Consider the following 25,573-nt stretch of genomic DNA (forward strand, 5'->3'; position numbering starts at 1 on the left):
TTAGCTCACCTGAGGTTCCCCAAAACAGTAGTTCCTTTAAAGTTGGCCCTTGCCTTCTCCAGACTCCTGTGCTAACATCCACAACTGCAGGGCCAGTCCAGTGGGGCCCATTCCAGATAGATATGGGTCCCTGCTTCATGCAGATGCCCTGAAGCCCAGAGCAGCTGCACCCAGTGAGACGAGACCTATTCAGTGGCTACTCAGGCATAGACACACAGCAGCCCACCATGCACATCCTCTGCCTGGGGGCTCCAGCTCCACGCAGAGCAATAAAAAGAACAGCTACATGCCTTCTTGGGAGCAGAGCCAGGGAGAGAAAGGAAGGACGCACAGGGCAGGATCTGGGATTCAAGAAAATGTCTTTATTGTACACATTGGCTTGTATTGCTTGTATCCCCTCCCCAATCCCACATAGTGCAAAAAATTCAGAGAAACAGAGTTCCACATAAATAAGTCAGATAACTTACAGAGAAATCAAAACAATGACAGTTTGACATGGAGTAGACCAGGTCTGCCTACCAGCAAGGCCAAGTGAATCTCTTCCCCCAGGACAGGGCAAGAGCTCCTGCTTAGCCTTGCCATCTCACTGCAGACGAACACCAGGATCCCTGGGTGAAACATGGCAACACACACAGCCTGGAGCCATCACCTGCTTAGGGATGCTCCTCAGCTGGAAACAGCTCACACAGAAAATTGCACAAGTTGTATTTTGGGCAAGACACCACTAACTAAAACCGGCTGAGAAACCACAGACAGTTGACAGTTCTCCTCCGCTCCTCAGACAGGGTACTATACACACACAGACACACACAGACACACACCCCTCTCCAAGGCCACCGCCTCAGCAAGGGATTTGCAGCACCAGAAACAATTCCATCCCTGGGATCTCCTCCCAGGGCAGATGCTGACACCTTGTGTCCACACAGTGTGGTTTGGGGTGCTCTGGACCCCCACAAGCTGCTGGGGATCTATTTCCCCTTTTCTTTCCTTTTTTTTTTTTTTTCCATTACAGGAAAGCAGTAAGCACCTGCATAGTTAGTACATCAGAGCCACAAAAGGATCCCTCCTCCCCAGGCTTCTGCAGAACAGGCTCAGTGGTGGATATTGCTCAGGACCCAACTAGTGGGCAACAGAAGTCACACTGCCTGTTTACCTGCTCCCTCAAGAGGCAGAACAGCATTGCACACCATTCATAAAGTTGTCTAAGATTACAGCTGGGGCCAAGGGACACAGCAGAAATGTTCTCCTCAGCCAGTTACACTGCTCTCTTCTCTTCTGCTTTTGCCTGCCTGTCAGCCCTCTAAGGCAGTAGCACTGCTCATGCCACAGCAGCAGTAGCACCAGCTGGTAAGAAGTTGAGCCACTGCTCCAAAAACTCATCCCTTGTTTCAGCTCAGTCCTGTTTCTCTCCTCAACAGTTCCCTTCTGGCCCCTGCATTGCCCCTCCTTATTGCATGGTGCTGTCTTCAGTGGGGTGCCTGGTCTCTGCTGTCCTTATTCCATCCCCTTGCCTTACACAGAGGCCTCAGTAGAAGCCCCAGCATGTCAGGCCAAGTCCCAGCAGCCAGCACTGTTCACTGCTGACAGGCCCATGACTTTTAGGCTGATCCTCCTTCAAAGAAGATCCTAGAGCCAGGGGCACCTTGAATGTACTGGTTGATATCAATCCAGCAGGAGACTAAAATCCTGGGAAGAAAATGATGGACATCTCTCATGCGTGCGAGCATGTGCACACGCACGCACACACGCACGCACACCAGAAACAGAGCACACTTCAGCAATTTCATAGTTTCTTTGAACCAAGCAGATTTTTGTGATGTATTTATGGCAGCCCTACTGCCATGTTCACCAAGATGCAACTTGCATAATCAGAGTCTGGACATTTACAGGGTGTCCTCTACAATATACAGAAATGGAAGAGCTGCTGAGCTGTGACTGGGTCAAAGGCTTGGCAAATGAGATGGGAACTAAAAGCAGATTTAAAGTCTGTTCTAAAAGCCAAAAAAATTCTCCACAGCCTGAAAGTCCAGACTGTGTCTTTGGAGAGAGGCTGGGGAGAAGCAGCCTAGATTTTTCGGAAGCAGCTGGTAATTTCAGGTGTCCAACTTCAGGCACTGTAAGCGGGCATATAAAACATGGTGGGCACCTGTCCAGGAGAAATTAGATTGCAGTAAAAACTCTCTTAAGTTGGGGAGTCCCCATCTCTCCTCCGACTCTCCTTTTGCCCCTCCAAAAAAGAGGGGAAAAAAAATCACTAATCACTTTTAAAAATTTAGGCCAACAAAAACCATCACAAGTGAAATCTAAGCACTGTAAGTAGGAAAGGGGGAGAAGTAGGGGGAAAAGGATAAAGGAATAAATTAGAAAAAGGTCTTCGGTTATATCATATTTCCAATGCCAAATTTGAACACTGTCGAGGTGACTCATTCCTCTATAATGTGGAGAACACCTGATAACATCTCTTAGTTCGAGGCTCATACATACATTCACACGCTCTACAGCATACGCGTTAAAAACACATCCAAAGCCACCACCCAAAAGGTTCCATGGCACAGGTGGGTCTAGAAGCACAGGCCTGTGATTACAACTCTAATTTATTCAACCTTTAGTTAATTAAAGTGGCTGCTTAATTGCCAGGAAGTTGCTAATTGCAAATGGTCCCTTCCATTCTCTTTTCACTGTACATACAGTATCTCACACATGCACGCACACCCACACATCTATGGAGAACGCCTTCCAGAACACAGCCATCGTCTCACTGACGATTAAAAAAAATTTTGTACCCTTTTGCTGCTTTAAGTGCAGATGGGATAGGAAATACTAGGAGAGCGTAAAAATAAAGGGCTGTTAAGTCAATAAAATTTAAAAAAAAATGCATTCAAATAAAAAAGCAAATAAAATAAAGCAAATAACGCCAGGAAACCCTCCTCATCTACAAGGCTGGACTGTTCTTTAAGAACCAAGATCTCTTCATAAGCCCAGAATCTGCTTTGCAGAGAGGGAAACAGCAAAACGGCTGATCTGTTCCCAGTCAAACTGTGAACCAGAACCACATGCAGACAGCAAACAGCCGCACAGTCGCTGAACCTTGGAGAGCAATGGTGTGGATGCAAATAAGTTCATTCAACCCATCTGCCTGACTGGGCGCTCCCCCCAGCAATGGTCAGTTGGGATCTCAGTGAATGAGCTGGGACCAGCCAACTTTGGAAATGGAAGGTTCAGGATGCGGCATCCAGCTTTATCTCCATATCTTGCCTCCTCCAGGCCCCATCCCTTAGTTGGGCTTCTTTTGTTTGTTTATTTTAAGGCATCAATGAGACACCATTGAGAACTATGCAGTGGTCTCAGAGTCTTTAACAGTGAGCAATAGACTTGGTAAAGAGTTTGGCTACAGTGACATTCAGAGGAGCGGTTGTACATTCAGCCATGTCCTTAGGAGGGGTGCCATCCACCTCGGCCACCCTGCAGGACTCCTGGAAGTCTCCGAGGCTGGCTGTGCTCATATGTGTGGCATTGGCTGGATAACGCTAATCCAAGAAGCAGCAATGGTAAAGTTTCCCCTCCCCAAAGAAAATACACACCTTTTGGGTGAGCGGTGAGATGAGTCCAAACGGAGCTGAGAGCACTCCCTCTCCCCATCGGCTGGGAGAAGGGCCCTCGTACAGGAAGCGCATTTCTAACCACCGTTGTCGTGCTGAACCGATGTGTGCACCAAGAGCGGGGATGGCCCCGTGGGGCTCACAGGAGTGCTGGGGCTGGAGGCAGCAGCCAGTACCTTTGCTTCCCTCCTACAGTGACCGGCTGCCCCGCGAGGCAGGCCACGCTGGCCTGGAACTCCGCCAAGCGCCCCTGTCCCCTTGAGGTAAGGTAGGCCCTGATTCTTTGTCAAAGACTCGTCGAAGACACCGATAGGGTAGGCGAAGAAGGGGGAGGGAAGTTGAGCAGTTCCAGCACAGCCACCCCCACGCTGCTCCGGCGCGTGAACATGCACGAGGCTGCCACCCATTTGTTGGTGCGGGGGTTGTACTTCTCGATGGAGTTCAGGCTGGAGCTCCCATCATTGCCACCCACTGCGTACAGCCACCCGTCCATGGCCACCAGGTCGTGGGTGCTCCTGGAACAACCATGCAGAGACCACAGGGATATGAGGGCCAAACGCAGTGTTTGCAGGGTGAAGGAGAGCTCAGCGCCTCAGACGGACTGGCCAGAGTCTGCCACCCATCAAAAGGAAGTGCCCAGTGAAACTGAACTGCCCAGGCTCAAACAGCAAAAGTCAGCAGCAGAGCTCAAAATAGAGCTTCAAGTCTTTCTCCTTATGTCTGATACCCCCTTTCACTAGAGAAGCATCACTTCTAAGTAACAAGCCCTAGGACCCTAAAATCCTTGGACTTCCAAGCACAAATCCTCCCTCAGCCAGGAAACATCTACTTGGCCTCAGCCAGCTACACTGCCTGGTCCTTTACAGCCACACAGAGTACAGAGGACAAATCCCTCTGCAGACAACGCCTGCCGCAGAACATCCCTAATCTGCCCTGCTGGCACACACATACCAGTCCCTCACAGTGTAGCAGGGAGTGTGTGTTGCCTTTGTGCAGGCAGCATAGAGCCAGCTAGCTGCAGTGCTAGCCAGACCCTGAGGCATGTCTGCACTTTCCTGTTTGCGGTGCCAAAGTAAGGCAAGACTCTCAGTGAGATGAGTTCACCGTTCCTGACTGCAGTGCCTCAGGCTCCCCAGCAGCTCAGGAGGGGTCAGGGGAAGAGTTGCTTACCTACGGATGTTCATGGATGCCACGCTCTCCCATGTGTTGGTTTTGGGGTTGTAGCGCTCAACAGAGTTAAGGCAGCTGGTCCCATCATTGCCGCCAGCCACATAGAGCATCCCCTCCAGCACAGCCACTCCTGCACTGCTCCGGCGACTCAGCATGTTGGCAATGGGTGTCCAGGTGTTGATCTGGGAAGGAGCATGGTAAGTTTGTGAGCAACACATACAAGTCACTTTCCACTTGCCCCTGCCAGTTGAGTCCTATGATGCCACGCCTGCTCTAGCAAATCAGCTCCTGACAGACTGGTCCTCCCCAAAAAATGCTTTTTCGGAGACCCCAGTTCTTTCCCTTCACCTGAAGGGTCAGGGGCATTGGGCAAGTTAGGAGCAACGCTCAGAAAAGTGCTACTTTTAGCAGAGACAATTAATTGCTAGCACAGACTAGGACATCAGCTAAATGGATTGCAGCATTGCTATCTGGCTTCTCAGCCACAAACACACAGGGGCAACCTGGCTATCCAGCTCAGCTGCAGTCAGACAACAGCATCCTGCCTGCGCCAACAGCAAAAGTGTGTTGGTAACTGTAAGCCTTCTCATCCCACAGAAAAAAAAATTTTGAGAGATCACAATGTCATCAGACAACAGAGGGAAGAGAACTCTGCTGCATGACTTCGTTCCTGTCAAAGTACAGGAGTGCACACAAAATATCGCTGGTCACAAATTTCCACAGGACAGGTTTTTTTCCCACTTCCAGATAAGTACCTTTGAGGCCTGAGAACATGGAATTCTGGGACACCCTCACTTCTGTAGCTCCAGAATGTCTTTAAACTAAACCAAAATCAGAGTTTGCAGGTGAAAAAATCTCCCACAGGAAGAACTGCATGCCCCAGAAGAGACCTCTGCCGACAGGCTCAGGAAAGCACAGCTGCAGCTGGCAGAACTCCTGCCATCCCAGGGGCCTAAGCACAGAGACCTTTGTAACAAGCTGCCAGTCGCATTACAGCTGAACTCCAGCCCAATCACAGAGTTGAGCTGTATCTATTTCAAATCACTACAAGTCATGCCTGTGGCTTTACAGCTCATGGAAAACCTCTAAGACCTTCTCTTTGATCTTTTTGCAGCAACCCAGCCTCCTCTAACAGAGCTGCAAGACTCCAGACCCAGCACACATCCCCAGCCTGCTGCAATCACAGCTAACTGTTCTGGATAAGCGTGCAGCAAGATCTCATCTGGAGGCTGGGACATAGATCATTGCACAGCCAAGAACTGTTCTTCCTAGAGAACTCCAGCTCACCTACAGAAAATGGGTATAGAGAGGGCTCTGGTGGCTCAAACAGATGATCTCAGGGCCTGCATGGATGAGTTTTGGCTCATTTTGCTCTGGATTGCACCCGCTGCTGCTCTGCTTCTGCAGAAGGGCCAATGCTGACAGCCACTTCCATCTCATAGTCACACATGCTGGCTTAAGTCACAAAGGAGGCAGGCAGGCCTATGCTGCACAGGCTTGTATGGGCACAGCTCCTGCTCCACTGCTGCTGCAATATTTTGCTAGGAAGTGGTCACATCTTAAGGCATGGCAGCTGTTTGTTAAGAGAATATGCATAGCTTATCTCTCACTGTCAGCTCATTTCTCTAGCATGCTGGTGTGGCCCTCAGCTTTCTGCAGGACCCTGTCAGGCACCCATCAGAAAGGGAGAAGGAAAAAGGGTTAGTAGGCATGCTTTATCTTGCATTTACCTGGGGCTCATACTTTTCTACTGTGGCTAAGTGGGATGAGCTGTCATAGCCCCCAACAGCATAGAGGTTGCCATCTGCAAAGGCAATCACATACATGGTTAGCCAGCAAGCACAGCCCCAGCACCAGCACAGCCTCCCACAGCTCTTGCATGGGGTCCCAGATGGTACCCGCTAAACCACAGTGCTTCCCACTCTCCAGACAGCCAAGCTGCTCTCAGCATGGCTCCCACAGCTCTTCCTCCCCATTGCAGCACAGAGTATTGTGAAATATTCATCAGGCAATTCCTCTGCCACACTGCAAGGTTCCCAGAGAGCTTGTCCACCTGCTGCTTCCCGACTTTCTCGTTATGGACACTGCAAGTGCTCCCTGCCTGAGCAGTGGGTTATTTTTAGCAGGAGAGGCAAGGGAAGGTCAATAAGGGCCATGGCAGGCAGAGAGTGTGAGCTAGTGATGGAGGAGAAGGAACCTCTAAGTCAGCACTGAGAGCTAAAACCAGGGACCAGGGCAGGGGAGAGGCACCCCAAGGACACCACACAGCATCAGCATGGCATGGGCTGGGGGGAACAGTGTGCTACCCTCGCACCCGCCCCAGAGGTCCAGTATCAGATGGGGTGGGGAGTGGTACTTGCATTAACCCCATATCCGCACTGGGCAATGAAGTGACCAGTTCTCTCACTGCATCCTCCTTACGGACAGAACTCATCTGGCAGGGTCAGGAGACATCACAGCATTGCACTTAACGTTGTGACACCCCACATACAGGCAGTTTTGACTCTGCACAACTACTTGGATTATCAGCAAAAGGACCCTTTCACAACAGAGGAATAACAAGGTTTTCCCTTCCAGGGATGGGACATCATCCGGAGCCAGCCCTCTTGCTCCAATGTAGAAAGTAGCACAGAGGAGCTGAGGAACAGGTGGGGGGGGCATTGGGTCCCCTGAGGAGTTGCCTCCAGAATGTGATGAAATCTAACTGTTAGGGAGGTTGAGGAGGAAGGCAAGGGCAAGGAGCATGTCAGGACATGGCAGAGGGATGGCTGGACTACCTGGACCCTGAGCTGGGGAATCTGAGGAGGAAGGGGCCGGAACTGGAACAGAAAAACATCAAAAGGCACCACTGGAAATGCAAGAGATGATCAGCACAGAAGTCAGTCAGGTTCTCATGCCATCACCCACCTAGCGTTGCCACACGGACATAGCGTCTCCTGGTGCTCATGGCAGCGATGGATGTCCAAGTGCCTGTCAGAGGGTCGTATCGCTCTGCACTGCAGCAGGCAGGGACAGAGGAACATACGGTGTGACACTAGCAAAGCCCAGGTCAAAACCCTTTGACACAGGCCCTCACGGGCAGCTCCCAAGGAAGCTGCTACAGATAGAGGAAACAGGAAGGAACTGACGAGGGCCATGTTTTATTGCGACAGATGGCCATGAAATATTTTTTCCCCAAAAAGAAACTTTGCGTAGGCCAAAGACACTGGGCTCCTATCTGGGATGGGGAAGACAGAGAGCTGGATTGCAATAAATCTGTTCTGGGCCCAGTCCATCCACCAGGAGCAGGCCTCGCGGACTCCCCAGGCACCCAACACCAAGGATAGTCCCTGTAAGAGCAGTGGAGGAGCCTGTAGCAAGGCAATCCCTTACCTGTTCAGGCACGAGGCTCCATCATACCCCCCAGCAGCATAGAGGAGCCCATGAAGTGCTGCTACACCCAGGCAGCTCCTCCTGGTGCCCATGGACACCTCAGGCTGCCAGGAGTTGGTGACAGGGTCATACGACTCCACTGTGGCTAAGTCAGATGTCCCATCATAACTGCAGAGACAAAAGGGGAAAACATGTAAAAGCTGAGGAGCCCAGAGTGCAGGTGAGACTGTGAGCTGGTCCCAGAGCTCAGGAGCAGACCGAGGGCCAGGCAGGCACATCCTGGCTTGGGTCTCTATCACTGTCCCTCTCCCCTGAGCCCAGCTTCCTCCAAGGCTGGGTACACCAAAAGCACATGCAGAAAGTGCAGACTCCTTAAGTGAGCTTTCCTGTGGGTCTGCAAAGCAAGCAGGTCTCAAAGGGCCCTGCACACTAGATCAGAGGTGGGATGGGGATTAGCACGCTCTTAACAGCCTGCAACATAGGGCTGGGGCAAATAGGAAGAAATTATGAGTGTTTAGGATGTAGCCACCACCAGAGTGAGCAAACTCATTGCTCTGAACAGCTGGGGCAGGGAAGCAATTTTCAGCTGCTGCTCCTTCTGCTGTTACGAACCCAGAGATGTCTGATCTCTCCATCAAGACACCGGCCCTGGGTGGTTCTGTTGTCTCTCTTTGCTACCAGAGCAGCCCTGTGCCATTCTCACCCCCGGCTTTGTTTAAAGGCCATCGCAGGCGGCTGTGCCAGTTCTCTGCACACAGTTCCCACACCCTCCTTACCCGCCCACGGCATACAGCTTGTTCCCAATGGCAGCAACGCCCACTCTGGCCCTGCGAGTTGACATGGAGGCCACCATGTGCCACCGGTCCGTCCGCGTGTCATAAGCCTCACAGTCCCCGTGGATGGCGAACAGACTCCCCCCACCTGCACATGGGACGGCAAACAGAGCAAATGACAATCCAGAGGCCCTGGGAAGCAGCATGCATGCATAAGTGAGTGGAGGGGGCTGTCCTCTCCCCAGCAGTGCCTTACCCACAGCAAAGAGCACGGTGCTGGCTCCCTCGCAGCGCCGTGGCCTCGTCCTGCTGTTGCTAAGGACTCCTCTCTGCTCTGGCATGAGGTGATACTTGAGGGCTTCAATCAACAGGTCCTTGCACTCCGAGTGGTGCCGCACCAGCAACTCTGTGTCCACGTTGCTCATGAGGAAGTCCCGGCTCAGCAAGGGCAGTCGCACGCACTTCATGAGCTGAGGGGAGAGGAGCCATGCCCCATCAGCAGGGCAGCAAGGGTTTTGCACAGTGCAGGCCCTGCATCTCCTTACAACCCTGGGGACCTTGTCGAGGCTGACTCTACCTGAAGATGTCATCCTGCTTGCTTGGCAGGACAGGCAGCTGATGGCAAAGGGCACCAAAGCGCATCCAGCAATTCAGCCTTAACATCTCTGCAGAGCCAGGAGCCCTCAGCCTGGCAATGATGCATCCCGCTGCCATCTCCAGATTCTGCCTGACCCTCTGCTGGTGCCCACATCCTCTTCCAGCACTTATATTACTACCTGAACAACTGCTTGGCATCCCAGCTTCGGCTACCAACAGTGCTCATCGGGGGCAGCATGCACCCAGACACCATCCTTCTCTACCCTGTAGGACCCATGCCCCATGTTTCCTGCATGGCTCACAGGAGGGATGTTCAAGTGCACACAACCAGCAAAAGTGGTGGCAGAGCTTCTCTAGGGTTGGGCTCTGGGGTAACTGGAAGCCCATGGGAAACCCTGGACAGAGTCTACCTCATCCTACCCCATCTCAGTCCCAGCCTTCTGGGGGACACCATAGGATGCTTCCTCCCAGTGCTCCTGCCCTCTTCCTGTAGGGAGGCACGAAAGCAGAGAGATGTCAGTGAACAGGGTGAACTTGCCTAGGTTTCCACCGGGCACTGACAGCCTCAATGGCAGTGTGTCCCTTGCTGTCCACACCTTCCCTGGGGAATCTCAGTGAGGGTGACAGCTCTGTGTGCCTGAGCTGCCAGAGGTCAGACAGGCTGTCCCTGTTGGATTTGTCTGTAGTTCGGACTTTGCCCTGGACCTGTGGAGAGCTGAACACTCTCAGCAATGCCCCCATCTATGCCTGGACTAGATATGACAGAGCAGTCCCCTCCTCTGGCCACAGTGCAGCTTCCTTCAGCCCTGTATCCACCCAGACCAGACACTCAGAGCGGGTGGGGTGGAATCAGGCCGCCTTCGCCCTTCCTCAGCAGGCTTACCCTGGGGACATGCTGCCTTCTGCTGTCCACATCATGTTTGACCCAGCTGAGCACAGCCCGATACACCTCTTCTTCTGATGGCACATTGAGGCTGTCACTAGAAATGAGGTCCAGAACCTGCAGAGGGAGACAGAAAGGGCAGATGTCACCTGGCACAGCTTGGGAGCAAAGGACACATTCGCACACACCTGACTAACTAGCCCAATAGAACAGCACTGGCAGAGGTGGGGACCCCACCTTCCATAAACGCTATTGGCTGAGGGGTGTACAGCTCTTCTCTCTTACTGGACGCAAAAGGAGCTAAAGGGCAGTTGGGTCCCCTGTACCAGGCAGGAACAGCTGTGCCTTTCCTCTCCCAACAGCACCAGTACGTATACAGCTCTGCCCTGGGTTGTCGCTCTTGGTTCACTCCCCTGCTTCTTTGTCAGAAGCTGCTGCAACGCTGACACTTCAAGTAAACATCAGTGAGATTAGGCGGACAACTGGGCTTACATGCTAGCATCTCACTTCAATATTTCATGGGATGGAGCCAGGGGCCTTGGCTGTTCCCAGTATACTGACTTCGCCTGCCGAGGACAGCAGTGATGGAGCAGGTGGGGACAGGTACCTACCTCTCTCTGCCACACACCCAACTGCCCCAAGAAAGGATGAGGAGAAGTGTCTGTATCCCGGTAAGGGACCATATAGAGCTTGGTGATGCAGAGTATGGGCTGGGCAGGTGGGAGTGCCCACTGGCCAGGCTGTAGTGCATCTCCCTGCAGGCAGCACTGATCCAGGGGCCATACTGGCATCACATGAAGAGCAGTAGGAAACATTAGCTGAGCTTTGAATTAAACATCACAGCTATGTGCCCAGAGCACCCAGGCCTGCCCGCAGAACAGAGCTGAATCTGCCAGCTGTCTGGCAGCTTGCTCCTTAGCCTGTACTCCCAGGGAGAGGGCAGTATGCTCAGAACTCATGTGGCAGGCACCAATGACAGCAATAATTCTCCCTGCTACACTTCCATCCCTATTACACAGAGGATTAAGCCCTCTGCTCAACAGCACTCTTCCCCGTATTGTCTCACCATCAAACAGAGGGAACAAAACCACAGCATCTGCGTACAGTCTTCCTGCCAAATTCTGTGCCCTCAGTGCAGGTTCCTGGGGCTCTCAACATGCAGACTGCGCCTTCCAGGACAGATCAAGAAAAGCCTTGCTGAGGCCAGACCTTCACACTCCCATCAGGTGCCTTACCTGTTTGAGAGGCAGCAACATGAACTCCTCTGTCTTGGACACCTCCACGAAGTGTTGGAGGACATACTTGTGTGCAGACTTGAGGAGGTCACTGCAGGAGTGTGTGTCAGCAAAACCCCGGATGCCTAGGCAGTTGGATGGGTCCAGCTGGCTGAGTAGGAACTTGCAGCAAGCATCCCGCACACCATTGAGCTGAAGCAGGCTGGCAGCAGGAAGGAGAGTCTGGCAGTGGAAAAGGACAGGGAAAAGGGGAATTTTTCCAGAGCAAAACCCACCACTTTCAACTTGGTCCCACTGCAAGTCAACAGCAGAACAGGCTTACTGAGCACCTTCATGCAAATAAGCACATAAAGGACAAAACACTCTTTGCTTTCAAAAGGACTAAGCTTAAGAAGAGCTAGGAGAGACATCCATACGCCCCCCGTGCAAGGCCAAGAAAACAGCAGAAGAGCTGCAGATGCCCAGGACTAGACTCGGCCATTGCAGAGTGCTTGGAGCAGCTGTTCCCAATCACAGCAGTTGCAGGAGCCACATCCCTGGACTTGAGGAAGCAGATAAACTCCCTGACTGCTAAATACATGTGTCATCACAGAATGATAGCTGAAAGTTCGGAGCAGACGGAGCCCCCAGGGGATGAGTCTTGAACAGAACAGCTTTGTGGAGAAGAGAGATTTGGGAGGGCTCCTACCTGCACATTCCCCTCGCCCACCACAATCTCGGCTGTGTAAGCGTATTGCACCAGCTGCTCCAAAGCCTGTGGGTCAATATCGTGCAGCGTCACATGGGTCTGGCGGCTCTCACTCATCTCATCTGGGTCAACACAGATACAAGACATGAATGAAGCCCCACAGCAGGATTGCTCACCCGCAGGAAGCCTCGGCTGTGCATAGAACAGGCCACATCCTCCTCCACGGCCCAGCATTACAGCCAAGGAAGGTCTCCCACCTACGTCTCAGCAAGGAGCAGCAGCAGTATACTCTAGGGAACAGGGTCCATGTCTGCAGGATGGACATCAAGATACCTGTGCAGGGGGTTACGAGCAAAGGTCTTCATGGAAGGGACTCAAATGAGTAATGTTATTACTTGCCCACAGAGATGGTAGACAGGCACAATACTTCCATAGGGTAGGGCAATGGGGATAGGGAGCAGGAGAGAAAGGGAAGACGTTTGCAGGGAAGAGGGGGTTTAAGAGCGGGAAGACCTTGGCCGTGGGGAAGAGAGGACGCTACTTGCTTGTGAACATGGCGTGGAAGTACGGGCTGCAGGACGCCAGCACCACCTTGTGGGCCTTGATCTCCTTGGTACCCACGTGGAGCACGATGTCGCAGAGCAGCCCCCGCTGCCGCATGCGGTTCATGCACACAAAGGCGTCATGGTAGTGCCGCTTGGAGTTGTGGGAAATGCTGTGGCCGTCACGGTTGAGGAGCTGCACACCACCTTCCATGGCCACGGGTGGGCAGGCAGTGGGCTCTCCCTTCTCAGTATCACTGATATGGGGGAAAAACAAAGCATTAACCAGGCAGGAATAGCTCCAGCTCAAGACTCTTCCCACAACCCCAAGTATTTTTGCCACTGCTCAAAGCCCCTGAACAAGAACAGCTTCTCTCTCACAGGCCCCTGCCAGGGAAACATCATCCCACTCATAATCTAGCAATGGCTTCAGGGAGGGGACAGTCCCTGGAGGAACATGCTTGACGCAAAGTGATGCTGAGGCTCTTCACTAGTGTGTGTCTAGTGCTGACACTCACTGCTTCCCAGCCGTGTTTATCTCTGGATCGACACCCCCCTGCCTTCAGAGAGATACTGCTGTAAAACATACGTGCTCACAGTGGTTTCCCTTGAAGTTGCACTTTCTCCAAATCAGCCTAACATTGTGCATATCCATGCAACATCAGTAGAAGCACTGGTCTTAGTAGTATCACCAGGGCATGCCAGACGTGCATCGATCAAACACAGCTTAAATAAACCATTAGGGACAGCAAACACGATAATCCTCATTAGCCTAAACAAAAATTAACCAGGGAATCCCATATTCTAAGATGCAAGAGTGATGTTACGGACCACGTTTTTTAGAGTGTTGGTTGTTCCCTTCCAGCTCCCAAAAGATGCCAGAAGATTTGTAATGCACCTGCCTTCTAAGATTTAGGCCGGAGAGCTGCCACCTCTCCTGTGCCTGCACAATTCAGGAGGATGGGTCAGAGGGCAAAGGCAACCATAGCAGAGCTGGGCAGTCCCAGTCCAGAGCTCTGAAGACCTAAAGTTTGACTCTCCATGGCATTTTACATTTCAGGCCTCTTTCCTGGCAAAGGTTGAGGATTCTCAGGCAGTCAGTTAGGAAACAGAGAACACACACTTTATCATCCTGATCTTCACTGCCCTCCTGTGTTCCCTAACCAAGCATGTCCAACCTCACCCAAAACACAAAGCTTCACCGATCAGTTCTGCTTCAGCTTTGCAGACTCCCACTCCTGCGCTAGCCTAACAGGCAGTTTGAGCAAAGTAGAGATCTATATCTTCTTGGAACCAGCTCCAACCGAGACCCTGGCTGCCCTTTCCAGAGGTAACTTTGAATTTCAGGTGTCTTTTGCTTGACAAGACTAACATGAGGGGCTGATGACCGAGGACAGAGGGACACTGAGCAGGTGGCTAGGACCTGGTGCAGAACTCAGTCTGCATACGTGTGCACAAACACACACACACACAGCTGAACACAGTGGGACAGTCCTTCCACATAGCAGAGTCCGGGGAGGGGAACAGGAGTATAAACTGGACAAGTTCATAGGAAAAAAAGATTGCCTAAACAAGGTACAAGGGCATTTGTTGTGCAAAGATGCTTTCTCTTTCCATGCCATGTGCATCTAAGCTGCTCACTGTGTTTTGAAAGGCATTTGACAGTCTCCCTGCTAGCAGCACCCAAACGAAAGGTGGGGGAGTGAAGAGAGAATGAGTGAGCAGCAGGAGAAAGAAGGGGGAGGGAGCAGGAAAAAAAAGCAGCTTAAAGAAAAAAAAGAGTCAGTGTGCTGCACTCGAAGTGCCTGCCCCCGCATCCCTGCGGCGAGAGAATCCCCTCAGCCTCTGTGTTCCTCACAACACCTACACGTCGCCAGCCGTGCTGAGCCTAAAAATAGAAACCCTCCGTGCCGAGCCTGCTCAGTGTGAATGCAGCCATCTATTCATTTTTACATAGCAATTGTATCACATAGTAGAGTCTGGGGGAGGGAAAAAGATGAATAAACATCTTTCCTAAACAGGAGAGAGGCCTGCAATGCCCTCTTCTATTTGCATCATCAAGCGTAATGTGAGATTCCTCATCTCACCATCAGTGGGGAAGCCTCATGGGCACATGACAAGAGCAAAGGCTGTTGACGCTTTCCAGCAATGGGAGTGGGAAACCATTGTGCCCTCGAAAGGAAGGAAGATCCCATGAGTTAACTGGTCTTCTCCCACATCCCTCAGCTGAGCTTTTCAGAAAGCTGCAATATTCCTAGGACACCCTAGGCACATTAATTAACATCTGCAGACAGTGTCATGTGAGAGATGCCTGCATGAAGGCAGTTAATAATTATTAGCACCTCTACCTGGGCTCAAGAGCTCATTTCCCGGGCCTGGTTTAGTGCCTGAGAATGGACTTTGCTTACATTCCTCTATTCCCATCCCTAACTGCAAGCCTGAGGGTTTTCCTGACCTGCTCGAGCTGGTTTACCTTTTTAATATGCTACTGGGCATACTTCTCCCCATCAGTATTTTAGTCATGCCAGAGCTCTAATTGAGAGCAGTCCCATGGCCCCTCCTGAGCATTGCTAGCAAGGGATGGGAGCTCCTGGCTCAGCAGCAGTGGGAGGACATAACTGGGACGATGCAGGACAAGATAGATAAGCAGGGAGACGATGGGATTGTTCCTCACTGTGCTCACAGAGACTTGTGATGAAAGGTTTGCCTCCCCAGCCAGACCAGTGGATAACACACAACTCATCAGCCCTGCAGTGAGGGAGAGACACGGAGGGCACAAGAGACTGAAGGTCACGGTGATGCCAATGCATCAGCTACAGCAGTTAAGCACATTTCCAAAGAGGATCAGGAGTCCTGGGCTCTCTTCCCAGCCCTGCCACTGAGTCACTGCACAGTTTTGTGCAAGTACAAATGCAGAGAGTGATAAGGATGACATTATCTTTCCTTGCAGTGAGCCCCACAGCCAAGAGGTAGAGGCCAGCCATTCCTCACTCCCTTCTCCACACACACACAGCCTGTTGTCACCAGTGAGGGAAAGCGGGCACCTCACAGAAGCTTGACTGAAACATCTCCAGTGCCTCCCAAGCCCACACTGCTCTGCACAGCACCCTGAGCCATACCACCCAGCTCTGTCGCTCCTGCTTGCTCTGCAGCGGCTGAGCGGAAAGGAAGGCCAAAGGGAGATGCCATTCCAGCCACTCCACTGACACGAGGTTCCCAAGAGCATCCCACACCAAGGGGTGGTCCCTCCCTTCCCTGTACCCTCCTCCCTTAGGATTTAGACAGGGAAACACAGTTCCTACAGAGCCTTCTTCCCTCCTTGTAGGCCACACGCCTCAGCACGCACAGATGTGACTGACAAAGACTGAGAAACCCAGAGAAGCCTTACTATGCCAGACAACCGGGCCCTCCAGCAAGCAGCCCTTCACCTAGGAGCACTGCTCAAGGCTCAGCACTCACATTTAAACAGACAGAGAAACACAAACCATGACTGTCTTACATGATCACAACTCCAAGCTCTGAAGAGCTACTAAAGCAAGCACCCTCCCTGCTGGCAGCCCCAGCAGCTGCGTCCTACAGCTTGGTGGGTGCAGAGGGGGCCTTGGAGCAGTTCCCCATGTGCATCCAGCATACGCTATTCTGGCTTACCCACAGCACCACTAGAAAACACTGCAGTGTGGGCACCGTGCAATATCCACCCGTCACAAGGACAGGAAAAGACGCGCATCCAGCCCTGCCATTTTTCTGGTGACCCAGACAGCTCCTCTTGTCACCATAGTTTATGTTTCCAGCCTTGCCAGTAGGACACTCATCCCCTGCCACAGCTGACCTGACCCGCAGGCAGGCAGCCTGAACCAACTTTGTTTGATGTTTGTTTGCTACAGCCACGCTATGGCTTCAGCAATCCCTCCCCTGCAGGGCTCACCCACCTGCTAGTCACCTTGGGAAAAGGTCACCTTCCCAAAGGGCGGTGAGGACTGGCATGGGCCTGGCCTGAGGCTCACAGCAACTACAGCCCCTTCAGTCCCACTTCTCAGCCCTCCTCCCTTGCACCATGCACACCCACCCCACCAGCTCTGAATTAACTTGTTCCCACTAGAGCTCTTTGGCCTTAACTGGACAGAATATTATCAATAAGAAAAAAGGGAAAACACACCCCACTGCTGCTTGTGCTGATCCCACTGCCTGAACTCTCAGCCTCACTGGCAGGACTAAATATTCCTCATTTCCTTGTGAAACTTCATTCCCAGGAAATGAAGGTCTATGAGCCCTGCTAAGATATAATTAATGGGCAAAAGTGCATGGACCACAGGAGACAGTAAAGCAGTGTCCCGAGCTCCAGTGGGAGGAAGTAAATACAAGCCCGTTTTTGTGGAGCTTGCAGCAGTGTGGATGCACGTGTTACGCATCAGCTATAATGGATGCAGTGGCTGACTTATAATAACTCTTAGGTTATGACAAAAAAAAGAAGGCGTTTGTTTGGCTCCTACACGACAGAGCATGGCCATGCATAACAGCTCTGTTAATTAATGCAAATGATCCCTGCCCAAAGGGAGGTCTGTTCCCTTTGCACAAAAAAACATATTTTGCTGAGAGTGAAAGGAAATGCTCTGAGCAATAAACAAGGAACAGAGGATCCTCCAGGGAAAGGTTCAGAGCCTGCCCTTTCCCCAGGAAGACCTTGGAAAATGGCATTTTGTTGACAGTCCTGGATGGAGATTTTGTGCCTGCCAGACGAGGAGACCACAATCACACATCCTGTGCAGCTGGCCAGATGTTGGGGGACAGTCCCTGCTGTGGAGAAGGTGACATTCCCTACTCCAAGGCATGACATACAGTCATTTCTTAAATCAATTGCTTCCTTGTGTGCCTCTCCCTGTATTGATATCCCAGTGCCTCTTTTTTTGGCAGATCAGCTATACAGCTATGTTTTGGGGGCAGTGCCGCATCTCCCACAGAGGATCTGGAATTAGACCTTCAGCTTAACCCCTAAGTCCTTTCTGCAACCCACCTCTATCCTAGTGCATCATGGCACTAACGTGCAAGGAGGAGAGTGGCTCCCTGAGCTGGAAGAGAGGGCAGCACAAACTAGATCAATAAGGTGGCACCATGCTGCCCAGTTTCCCTTTCAGTGGACTGGTCTTGGTTGTATCTGGGAGATGGACACACTAAGCAGAAATCCTTGTTTGCCTGCAGAATTCCTCTGACTCTGCCCCCGGGCAAGAAGTGCTAGCAGCACTACTTCTGTTGTGCCCAGCAGGTTCAGATCACTATTCCGAGTTGTGGAGCCAAAACAGCACCCTCCTCAACAGCGCAGCAAAACCCGTCCTGTGACACAGCAACAGCATGGACCTCACATCTCAGGGAAAGGGAGCTTGACAGCGGACTCACAGGCAGGAGTCAGCACTTCCAAGTGCATTTCCATCTCCCCTACACCAGAATGCTTATTTTTAACCCCTCGTAATTGTCAGAGGCCATTTCCTAGTCAGCAGCCTCCTGCAGTTCAGTGTTCCCCTGAAGAACTGAAATACATAGTTTGCATTAAAGCCCAGGGAATGGTTAGACCGGGGGCTGGCTAAGGGGACACAGCCAAGCCCCTGCTTAGCTGTGTGTGTGCACACAACCACAGGCAGCTTCCTTCCTCGTCGGAGCAGGGCTGGGGGCAAGATCTGCTCCTGTGTTCCTGGGGACCGTTCCTTCCATTCAACACATGAACAGCTGAGCTGACAGTAACAATAGCTGCTGTTGTGCTGTTGCAAAGCAAGACCACTAATACAGCATATGTGAACATCCAAAGATCTAACTGATAGACTGCAGGCCTGCAACTTTTCACCTTCCTTTTTGCTTTTGAGGAGGTCACACTAACTCGTGTGTAGGACATCACCAGGCTGAGCTATTCCTTTTTGCTGAACCCTGTCCACTGCCCTGAAGCCTGCACCTAAGGGTGCAGGGTATTAAACTACCAAATGACTTACAGTACTTTTGCATCAGTAATCCTCTTGCAGTAGACATTTCCAAGACACCAGAGCTGTTTCACAAGCTATAGCAGACATACAGCGCCCTCCCCTTACACCTCAAACTTGGGATATCCCAAATTCTTGCTTCTTTCAGAGGGCCTGGCACTGGCTATTACAATATACATTGCATTCCTATCTTTCTCACTCCCTTCCCCACAATAAACACAACTGAATAGGTCTGGAAGTTATATAGTCCTATATACCCAGGGCTCAGATGCAAAGCAGGCACTAAGTCTAGGCAATTGTCCATGCCAGAGCCTGTCTTGCTAATGTCACTGACACAGACAGAAAACTTTGTCCCTTCAAAACCACATTTTGGACTTCAGCTCCTTCTCAACCACTGTAACACTCTACCTGCATCCAGGTAAATTCAAACAGACATTGTTGGTATGCAGTAGCTCATGTTCAGTCTAGAAGAGGATAATCATGTATTCAGTCTAGAAGAGCCGAAGTAAGTGAATGAGAGGAAGCAAAGGGACCTACTAGATCAGGACTCCTCCTGGGAGATTACAAACACCACTCCCTTGCTTGCTGCAGAGCCAGCTTCACATCCTCCAAAGTATCCCCTTTGCTGCAAGAGGCCTTTGATTTCTTCTGCTCATCACAGCTAGAAGCAAGGCAACACAGCCAAACAGCAGGATGGGAAAGCAAGCGAACAAGCTGCTTGAACCTGCAGATCCAGTCACTGCTACTGCACTGGCTTATTTACAGGTGCACCTACAGAGAGCCAAGGAGAGCAAATATTGAATCAAATATGACTTTAATGTGGCCTGGGGCAAAAGGAGCTGGCATTCCTGGCACCAGCTCTGCCTCCAGAGGTGTCAGAAGGGACAGCAGGAGTAGGAAGATGACAGCCTCAGACAGACAAGGTTGAAGACTTGGACACCTAGCACCCCTCCACCAGCTCCTGATGAATATAGTAGAGGACATGAGTGCATCAAGAACACACAACCCTGGAGAGCTGCAAGGACAGATGGCTACTATGAGCACGCATCTGAACCTCAGATACTTCCCTCCATGCTCCTCCCCTCTCATTTCTATCCCAAGGACCTACTAAAGGATTAGTTGTAGCACTTGGTGCCCACCCTCCCCTTGACCACAAGTCTACCTTCTATTCCCCAAAGCCCCATGCTGTGGACAGGAGGGCATGGCTTGCGCCATGACTGCCAATCAGTGAGGAGCCACTCACTCTCAGCTAGACTCAAAGCAGCACGGGGCACCACAGACAGAGCAGAGTCTGCAGGGCTGAGAAACCCCAGCTCTCAGTAGGGTTTGGGTTTGCTTTTCTTTTTTAATGAATTAGGCATAACTGACACGCACTGACTCCTCCTGTCTAGACATCTGCAGAGAAGTGACAAGCTGCCAGGGAGGATGTGGAGCCTTGGCAAGGGGGTGGGGAGGACAGGGGAAAACTGCACACAATTGCCAGCTCTATAGCACAGAGACAGTGCTGGCTTCAGGCAAGGAAGAACATTCAGCACATTGATCTAGTCAGTGTCTTTCAGCGACTCAGTGAGTTGTAATCAATAGGTTCAGGAGCACACAGAAGGCTGGAGGTCTTTTCTCATTAAAGCCTGTCTTCCCATTACTCCTGGGCAGTTTTGTCTGGAAACTCAGCATGAAGTTGCTTTCAGTTACCCCAGCTCATGCTCAAAAGTGCCTTTGCTCAGAGAGGATGGAGAGCAAGGCACAACCTCAATGCCTGCATCAGGACATTCCCATACCTTGAAGAGGTTCTAGCCTGGCCAGCTTAGCGCCAACCTGGCTACACACTCTTCTTCCTCTGTCATGCACACTTCACACAGGCAGCAACTCTTCCTACACACATCTTCAAATTCAGCTATCACCTTCACTGTTTTGCACACAGGGGATCACAGCAGCTCCAAGCAGGACTGCATGCCTGATGGATTTAGAGGAGTCTGTGCTAACATTTGGGTCACAATAAATAATTGGTTGTAAAGGTCAGTACCTGAATAGGCTTGGGACTGCTGAATTCCTAGGCTGTAAAGGTGCCTTGAGATACTCAGCAAAATGTGCAGTTCTTCAGCCGCACCGGGATCAGAGGGCAGTTCCTACAGTTCAACACAAAGCACACCAAAATCTGATCAAAAGGAGCCCTTTGCCTCTGCCAGAGACCAGAGACATGGGTCACATCTTAACACCCCTTCCCAGTGTCCCCCTGCAGACACTGGAATTGAGATAGTCACGTCCAGTGCTACTTTATGGCACAGGCAGTGTCAAACCTCTACAGACAGGCATCAAGTAAGTTTCCTCTGCAGTCAGTAAAGAGTGATAGTTTGCAGTTTCAGCTGTACTATCCATCACTGGTAGCCCTGATCTCCCTCTAGCCTCCTCTGTGACAGACATCTCCATCCTCAATTCATTTTTCAGACAGGTAAACAGAGAAAGGACTAGAATGCTCAAGTCACTTGGAGGTAGCCTGTATCAGAGGAACTCAATATTCCTGGCTCTCAGACTTGTTCAGGAGCTGCAAAATCCTTTGTCAGCAGCCGCTCAAACAAGGATTGTACATTTTATTTGCCTGTTGTGCAGGGTGATGGTGTCTTGCAATAGATGGCAGTGGATCAGTACAGAATGGGTCATTACCACTCAGCAATGCCCTAACATCAGAAGAGAGTGATGAATACGATGAGACTCCACATGACCTATCACTTGGCTTCTAAAGAGAAAGGTGCCTATATGAAGTAAGGCAATGTGGCCTAGTGGCTACAGCAGTAGAGTAGGGAAAAAAAGAAAAAGCACTCTGGTCTCCTGGCTGCAACTGGGTGAGTGAATCTTTTACAGACAGTTAAGCCAGGGAACAATGCTGCTGTCAATGCTCTGTAAAGCACTGTTTATGAATGACTGTATGAACCAGGAGGTCGTGTTCCTGAGAGCCCTCTAGAGCCCTCTTTTCCCTGTCACTCAGAAGTGAGAGAGATCCACAGGTCCTCAGCTTGTGCTTATTTCCTAGGAGATAATGGGAGCAATGCACAAGGGCCTGCTGAGCTTTCAGAGCCTCTCTTCTCTCTGCAACTGTGCTCTGCTCAGAGCTGAGGCTCTGTTCACAGCACAGTGCTTCCTCCCAGGCAGCCTTTTGTGAGAGAGAGGACATTCAGCCTAAAACAGAATTGGAGAGTGATGAAAGCAACCTGGGGATGCAGGAAAACAGAACCAAGCTATACAAGGAGAACAGCCAGCACTGGGCTCCTAGTGAGCCTGTGATAGGCAGCCACATCTCATACTGAACCACGCCTGGCCAGAGGCCAGGTCTCTTCACCTAAGCCACTCCAAAACTAGAAAACATTTACCCAGGACACTGTAACAGACCATCCATCATGGAAACCTTCCATGACTCCTGGATCATTTACCATGAACTGCACAGAGCTTTCACACCTTCATGGGCAGGGCAAGGATTCAGTAGCATTTCCTGGCCAAAGAAGAGAAGCTGGTGCAAACAGATGCCTCTGGACTCTCTGCAGTGAGTTATATACAGTCCCTCACCATGCACAGCTAAAGCCCACTGAAGGCAAAGGCCACGCTCATCCAGCTGAACCCTGTGCTAAGTGGATGTTGTCTTCTGCAGAACAAGGGAGAGTGCAGGAGTTCAGCCCAGTCCAAGCACAGGTAATATGCCAGATCACCAGCTGCATCCTGGCCTTATCCCTTTAGCAGAGACTGCATGGCCCACAGCATGTTTACAGACAGCTTACAAAGCCTCCTACCAGCCTCAGTCACCATGGGGGTTGGCAATGTAGACATACAGGACCATGTAAGTAGATCTGCATTCCCTCTTCTGAACAAGCTCAATGCATCACTTTGTGGAGCAGTGGAGCTTATTTTCAAGCCAGAAAACAATTAAGGGCGTCTTCTCACATCATCTTGCAGGCAGCAAGGGCCACATACATGAAAGCTAAGCTATGAGGAGCACATGACACTATGCCTTTGAGCTTGCTGGCACGCTGGGGGCCTGCCAAAGGCAGTGGGTCCCAAACCCTGCAAATTTCAGCTGAAAAAGCTCTGTCTCCTGTCCATGAGGAGTCACATCCCTTAGAAAAGGCAGTAGGATTTGCAGCCAGTTCTAACAAGCCAAACAGAAAGGGGGAACTCTCTGACTGACCAAGACCAGCTTACCTAAAGGTTCAGAGACAAGTTACTAGGACCTGAAACAATGCAGAACCAGCACTGTGACTTCAGTGTGGCTGCTCCATTTCTGAGTTGCTGAGCCTGAACACACCAAAGCAAGCCTGAATCCAGAACAGTCTCTCTAGTAGATCTCCAGTATACAGAGCAGGCCTGCCTTAATTTCCATGCACCACTCCAGACTGATTCTGATGAGAGCAAGGGTGGATGGCCAACAGATGGACTGGTACAGCAGAGGTTTCATTACCACCCTCACCAAGCTGACCTTAACTGGTAGAAAATATAAGGGACCATCCTTGCTACCACAGATGCTACAGAGCAACTCCATTTAGATCCTGGACTATCAAGCCAAGAGAGTGGACCACTACTACCCTTGCCAGCTCCTAGCCTGGTCTGAATCAGATGCTATTTGCTCAAATCCATGAATCAGTCAGTTCTCAGGAAGGAAACTCAGATCTTTGCACCTATGGTCCCTAAGAGTCTCAGTCACTGCTATGTTAAAAAAGATAGCTCCACTGGATGCTCATGGACCAAGAGAGAAACTTTGAGTGCAGAGGGGAGAGATCCCACAGAGGTGATTGCTTGACACACAAGCATCACAAGTCTATTGCAAGGTCCTTAACCCTCTCCCCACCCTTACATGCAGCTCATGCCTCATGACCATCAGTCCTGAAAACAGGAGGTAGCTCTCTGAGGCTCGCTTCAGCTGTGCCCCATCGTAGGATGCAACAAGTCACCTACATCAGTCTAGTGCACTTGCAGACTGTCAGAATTGAAAGTACGCGTAAAACCACATGTTGTCGAATCACTCCTGAACTCATCTCCCTCCTCATGGTCTCCAGCAATGGTGAGTGCCCCCAGACGGCTTTCATTGGACAGCTGCCATTTAAGGTAATAGAGAGCTGACTCACCTTACAAAGAGACCCCATAAAACCAGGGCCACCATTTCTGCACTTTCCTAAGTTGGCACAAACACCTTGTCCATCAGTGGATGTGTATCCACTCTCAAAGAGCAGGGCAGCCCCCTGCCCGCTGCATTCCTTCCTTGCTGTAGCGGAGCTGAGGTCCCAGGGCTGACTCTCCTTGGTGCGGAAGGCGTTTACTCAGACAAAAAAGCAAAGACAGATGCCTGCATTGGGCTGCTTGCTCCTGAGGACCACCTCCACAGTCAGAGAGTCTGTAGCTAAAGGTGTGCTCTCTGCCCTAATGGTCACTGCAGAAGCCAAGAAAGCCTCTCCCAAGTGACCAGAAAAGTTGAGGTAACATTTCTCCCTTTGCCCTTCAACTCCCACACAGCAGACAATACCAAACACCCTGTCTGCTTCCACTGAGGTTTAACAGAAATGCAACTCCATATATGAAGAGAACCTCCATACAGCTATGCCCTGGGCCCCAGGATCTCGCAAAGCTCTAAGCTGCAGCTCTTCTCTTTAACTAAAGGGATCACTCCATGACTTGGCAGAGGATGGGGAAAGGGAACATGTTTAGGACAGAAATGCTGACAGCTCCAGCTATACAGAGATGCTGAGATACAAAAAACAAACAGCAGAGGCAGCTGTTTAAAAACAAGATCGATTGTTTTTAAAAACATACTGCATTTTAACCCAACGCGCAAACTTGTTTGCGGGGGAAGGATGTATTGAACAGCAGAGCAAGAACACCGCCGGTGAGCGACAGACACACTCATCTTGGGTGTCCTCACGCAACCAGGGGAGAGAGGGCTGTCACACGAGCGCTCGCTGCACACAGCCCCCCTCGCGAGTTAATTCCCTCGCCGTCCCGGGCAGAAATGGCATTCCGGCCACCGCGGCTCGGCAGCGAAGCGCCAGCGAGGGCAGGCACTGCGCGCTGCCCGCTCACCGGCCCCGGCGCCCCGCGGGAGCCCGGCCAGGCCGCAGGACGCGGCTGCGGCTGCCCCGCTCCGCCCGGGACGGACCCCGCGCGCCCCGAGCTGCCGGCGGGGCCCGCTCGCCCTGCGCCTCCCCCGCCGCGGCGGGGCCGCGCCCAGGGGTACTCACGGCTCGGCGCGGTGCGGTGCGGCACGGCCCGGCGCGGCGCGGCGCGGCGCGGCGCGGCGCGGGGATGCTGCGGGCGGCGCTGCGCTGGAGCCGCCGGCCCGGCCAGGGGCGCGCCGGGGGCGGGCAGGGGCGCGGCTCCTCCTCGGCGCCGGGGCGGCCTCTGGCTATGGCGGCCCTGCCGGCTGCGGCTTCCTCCCTCACCCGGAATAACCCCGCCGCCGCGCGGGCGAGACGCCTGCGGCGCCCGGCAGGGCCCCCCCGCTCCCGCTCCCGCTCCCGCTCCCGCCGCCGCTCCGCCCCGCCCCCTCGGCCCCCGCCGCCGCGCACGTGTCCCGGGCTGCGGGGCGGGGGCGCGGCGCAGCGCAGCGCCCGCCCCGCGCCGCCGCTCACCGGGCAGGGCCGGGGCGGGCGGCGGCTGCAGTTAACTGCGGCCTCGCGGGGCTGCGCTGGGGTCTGCGCGCGCGGCAGGCCGTGCCCGGGGCCGAGGCCTGCTGCCCCCCGGGCCTGCGGGCTCCGACGCCAGCCCGCGGGCCGGG

The 25,573-nt window shown here is 52.2% G+C and overlaps 1 protein-coding gene across 11 annotated transcripts; it reads right to left on the bottom strand.

Annotated features, from left to right (window-relative positions):
- Positions 1 to 342: 342 nt before the first annotated feature.
- KLHL17 (kelch like family member 17) lies at positions 343 to 25,572 on the bottom strand. Of its 11 annotated transcripts, none has more exons than XM_064525526.1 (14): positions 25,428 to 25,572; positions 20,846 to 20,948; positions 19,360 to 19,593; positions 12,863 to 13,116; positions 12,318 to 12,439; positions 11,630 to 11,851; positions 10,395 to 10,511; positions 9,171 to 9,384; positions 8,918 to 9,062; positions 8,142 to 8,309; positions 7,677 to 7,765; positions 6,500 to 6,573; positions 4,770 to 4,951; positions 343 to 4,114 (listed from the first exon to the last, which is right to left on the bottom strand). In XM_064525526.1, the coding sequence occupies exons 4-14, from the start codon at positions 13,071 to 13,073 to the stop codon at positions 3,886 to 3,888; spliced, it is 1,773 nt and encodes a 590-aa protein (XP_064381596.1). In that variant the 5' UTR covers positions 13,074 to 13,116; positions 19,360 to 19,593; positions 20,846 to 20,948; positions 25,428 to 25,572; the 3' UTR covers positions 343 to 3,885. The 11 variants fall into 11 exon arrangements, with proteins under 11 accessions (XP_064381596.1, XP_064381595.1, XP_064381594.1 ...); XM_064525525.1 differs by lacking the exon at positions 25,428 to 25,572 and adding an exon at positions 25,038 to 25,404; XM_064525524.1 differs by lacking the exon at positions 19,360 to 19,593.
- Between the last annotated feature and the right edge of the window lies 1 nt (position 25,573).

This window comes from Dromaius novaehollandiae, chromosome 24 (assembly GCF_036370855.1).
Source record: "Dromaius novaehollandiae isolate bDroNov1 chromosome 24, bDroNov1.hap1, whole genome shotgun sequence".
Lineage (NCBI taxonomy): Eukaryota > Metazoa > Chordata > Aves > Casuariiformes > Dromaiidae > Dromaius > Dromaius novaehollandiae.

Excerpts from the sequence above, each read along its gene's own strand:
- KLHL17 (XM_064525524.1), bottom strand. The coding sequence starts at position 13,073 with ATGGAAGGTGGTGTGCAGCTCCTCAACCGTGACGGCCACAGCATTTCC. Across the intron at positions 10,512-11,629 it reads TGTTGCTGCCTCTCAAACAG|GTTCTGGACCTCATTTCTAG; the intron begins GTAAGGCACCTG and ends CTCCCTCTGCAG. Across the intron at positions 7,766-8,141 it reads GGAGCCTCGTGCCTGAACAG|TGCAGAGCGATACGACCCTC; the intron begins GTAAGGGATTGC and ends TGCCTGCTGCAG.